Source organism: Tupaia chinensis, unplaced genomic scaffold, assembly GCF_000334495.1.
Source record: "Tupaia chinensis unplaced genomic scaffold, TupChi_1.0 Scaffold143584_1, whole genome shotgun sequence".
Lineage (NCBI taxonomy): Eukaryota > Metazoa > Chordata > Mammalia > Scandentia > Tupaiidae > Tupaia > Tupaia belangeri.
This window is the reverse complement of record NW_006203430.1, coordinates 9169192-9172787: the sequence shown is the minus strand read 5'-3', so window position 1 is coordinate 9172787 and position 3596 is coordinate 9169192. Positions and strand designations below refer to the sequence as shown.

Here is a 3596-nt window from a genome sequence, read left to right as displayed (position 1 = left end):
CCCCTGCATGGTGTACGAGGTGTTGAACAGCAGCGGCATGCCCACTCCCCCCCCGCTGTCTGTGCAGTGGCTGTAGGGGCTCCCAAGCCGGTGCACCTCATCCTGAGGGGAAGGGGACTTTAGTTCTGCTGTCTGCTCTGCCTTGAAGACCCACCCCTGTGTCCCAAGGCCAAGGGTGGGCAGGAGGTCCCTAAGGGTTGGCATAGTTGCCAGCCTACCTCACGAATGCCAATGGTTGTCTCTGTCCCTGGCCGGATATTAAAGCCATGGTGTTCCAGAAAGGGTGTGTGGTTGTGCCCATGAACCATGACCTTGATGCCAGCCTCCGTGGACAACAGAGGAAGGTGGTCCTGTTGCTCAGCCCTGAGGACCAGGCTGATCCCTGAGGAGGCAAAGGGGATACTGTGAAGCTACCTGGGCTGTGCCCTTGCCCACCTGCTGGCCAGGGAGGGGCTGGCACTCACCATGGGTGATGCCAGCGCGCTGTGCAGTCCAGACACCATGGAAGGTGTAGCAGCTGCCATAGGTGGGGTGGTGGAATGTCCGGAAGTGCCTACAACCCAGGGTCACACTCAAGACTGAACACACTGCTACCCCCCACCCTATCGCGTGTAGTCTGAGGCATCAGCGCCTGCCTAATCTCTGCAGGGAGCCTGCCTAATCTCTGCAGGGAGCTGTTTGTGGCCAGCCTTGGGCAGCACCTGGTGTCTGTCCAGCTGGACCACAGTGGTGGGACCACACTCTACCCACCCAACCTCAGCCACTCACCGGGCCTGGCAGTTCTTGTTGTCATATCGGCAGGAGAAGATGAAGTGGCCGCCGTGGCTTTGGTGGTGGTCCTCGTGGGCAGTGGGCAACAGGGCCAGGATGTTCACGTAGTGGAAGTGGTACCACTCCCGGATGGCTGTCACGCCGGATGAGAAAGTGCGGTAGAAGCAGTCACCACCGGTGCTGTTACACTGTGGGAGGCGGGGCTCAGTTTCGCAGCCACATCCCCTGCTTGCCCCTCTGCAACAGCATTCTGGGGCACTCACCAGTCTGAATCCCACTTTGTGCTGGCTGTCTGGGTGGTTCAACTTCTGCAGACGGATCCCACGGTCCAGCTGGAAGGAGGGCTCGGGGCCAGGGATGTCAGCGAAGGTGTCCCCCCAGTCCTTGCTGAAGTTAAACTTGTACAATGTGTAAATATTCTCCTGGGCAAACTCATCCAGAGCCTGCAGATGGTGGCGGATGGAGCTCGGCCTGTGGGGGACACACTGAGTCAGAGCCATTTCCCTGAAGCCCAAACCTCAGTGCTGTGTGGCTCCAGTGTCCTTATGTGTGCCACAAGGAGAGCAGCTCCTCCCCTCAGGATGCCCAGATTAGGAACTAGATGTGAGGGCTCCTGTGACTCTTCTAGCCCGCATCCCTCATCTGTGCTCCTGTCCTCCTGGGAGGCTCATAGCACCCTGTCTGTTCCTGCTACCTCTCCACCTGGGGGGCCCAGGCTGCCCTTCTGTCCCTGCCTTTCCCCTCCTGGGCTCCCTAGGGCCCTACCCCAGAGAGAGGTCTGAGCTGCCCCACCTGGTGCAGTTGTAGTGAAGAGCTGCGGTTATCAATGGCCAGCCTTCATGAGCCAGCGGGACTTTGACTGAGACTCCTCACAGGGAGATGCCTACAGGCTGCAGAGGTCAGGAGTTGGAGCCCAGCCCCCACACAGACACCCCCACGCCCTCACCGATGTGGGTTCATGTCACACAGAGTGATGGATGGGAAGAGCTTGCGCTCTGAATGCACAGACACCGACATGATGACTGGGTAGCGCCAGTACTGATCGAAGAGAAGCCCAAATTGCCAGTAGAGCATGCCCAAGGTGCCCAGGAACAGCAGCCCCCAGGACGCTGTCTTGAGGCGGTTCTGGCTGGAGCAGACAAGGCGAATGGCACCGTGGATGGTGGCGTTGGTGCAGAAGAAGGTGAACAGTTCCCTGAAGGAGGCATGCAGCTCCACCAGCCTCTCCCTGCTCTCCTCCTCAGGCAGTGGTGTTGGCAGTGTTGGCGGCCAGGCCTGGGGAGGCTTCCAGGTTCCAGGCTCCGCACCGGCTGTTTGGGCCATGGCTCCAGCCTGTGGTTGAGGAGTAACCTCAGGAGGGCCCCAGCCCACAGCCAGGCCCAGTCTATGTGACCCATCCCCACTGGCCAGATCGCCCCACCTGGGCCTGGTAGACTTCCATTGTCAGTGTTTGGGAACACCCTGACAGTTGAGTCCCTTGGCCACCAGTGGTAAGGCCTGGCCTGCTCTGACACTTGGACAAGGTCCCATCATAGGCTTGACGCTTGGTACAGACACTGTACCCTCCTCCTCAGCCTTGCCGAATCAGGGCCCTGGAGCTGAACCCAGGGTTGGGCAGTAGCATAACAGAGGATATGGCGCCTGAGGGCCCTGGGGAAGACTTATCTCCTCGGCCTCCACCACCCCTGCAGCCAGCGTGGCCCTGTTTGATTAGGACTGATGAAGCCAGGCTGATCCGGCCAAGTCTGGGGCAAGGGTTGGACCTGAACATTGTTCAGTTCTGTGGACCCAGGGTGAGGCTTCATTTGTGGAACTGAGCATCTGGGGAAGGCCTTGAGTGTCTGGACAAGGGAACCTCAGGCCAGCAGTTGTGAAGACCTGAGGGTCCCCAGGGTAATAGAACTATGATTGGACCCCCACCTTGGTCCCCAATCCTGCCCTGGAGGGCTCAGATCCCCCAGCACATTTGGACAGGGAACCCTGTTCCCTGTCAGCCTCACACACACGCTTGAGTCACTGTACATGATCCCTGAGGACTTTCCACACTGTCTCCATCTTGGTTTGAATCACTGAGCCTTCCTGCTGGGCTCCAGCCTCCTCTGCTGCCCAGGCCTGGGTGGGCATCTGCTGCAGTCCAGCTAGCAGTCCAGTCCAGCTAGCCCGTGCCCAAGCAGGCTATCCAGAGGCTTTGGGAATGTGCATGTAAGAGCAAGCCAGCCAGCTTCAGGGAGCCCTGGCAGAATGGGGCTGGGCAGACAAGAGCCCCTCACTCAGCTGTATGCACCCCCCCACGCCTTGAGGCAGCTCGGCTGGAAGCGAGGGCCAGCACTGGGTGCTGGTATAACCCCCAATGACACACGTGTGTCCTGTGGTCATGCTGAGCCCTTGAAGGTAAGGCTGGACAATCAGGTATGTGTCACAGGGGAGGTGAAGGGGCTCAGAGGTTCTTTCTGTCTCCAGTAACCACTTATCCTCTCCACTGAGACATGGAGCCCAGGAGCAGCCCCTTCCACCCCAACTGGGGCTGCCAGGGCAGGAGAAGGGAGAACTCTGGAGAGGGGGGCTCCTGGAAGGACCAGAGTTAGAATCCTCAGGGCTTCTCTGAGATGAAGCAGGGCCCAGGCCCCTGGGGCGGAGAGCCCAAGACACATAGGACATGAAAGCTACCCTCATAGACCCTGATGCCCCAGACATGGCAAGAGCAGGGGTGTGAGGCCTCTCACACATGCACACACATGCACTCACACATGTACTCATATACATACACACATGCACATACATGCCTGGAGCCTTATCTGGTACACACCAAGCCCTTAGTCAGCAGG

General features: G+C 59.1%; 1 protein-coding gene across 1 annotated transcript in view; it reads right to left on the bottom strand.

Moving 5' to 3' along the window:
- SCNN1D (sodium channel epithelial 1 subunit delta) overlaps positions 1-3596 on the bottom strand; it is a 13267-nt gene that overhangs the window by 1850 nt on the left and 7821 nt on the right. The window contains exons 3-8 of the mRNA XM_027766541.1: positions 1718-2055; positions 1035-1242; positions 769-959; positions 465-553; positions 219-382; positions 46-102 (exon numbers count right to left, since the gene is read on the bottom strand). Coding sequence (XP_027622342.1) covers positions 46-102; positions 219-382; positions 465-553; positions 769-959; positions 1035-1242; positions 1718-2055 — 1047 coding nt within the window. The remainder of the gene's footprint in view (positions 1-45; positions 103-218; positions 383-464; positions 554-768; positions 960-1034; positions 1243-1717; positions 2056-3596) is intronic.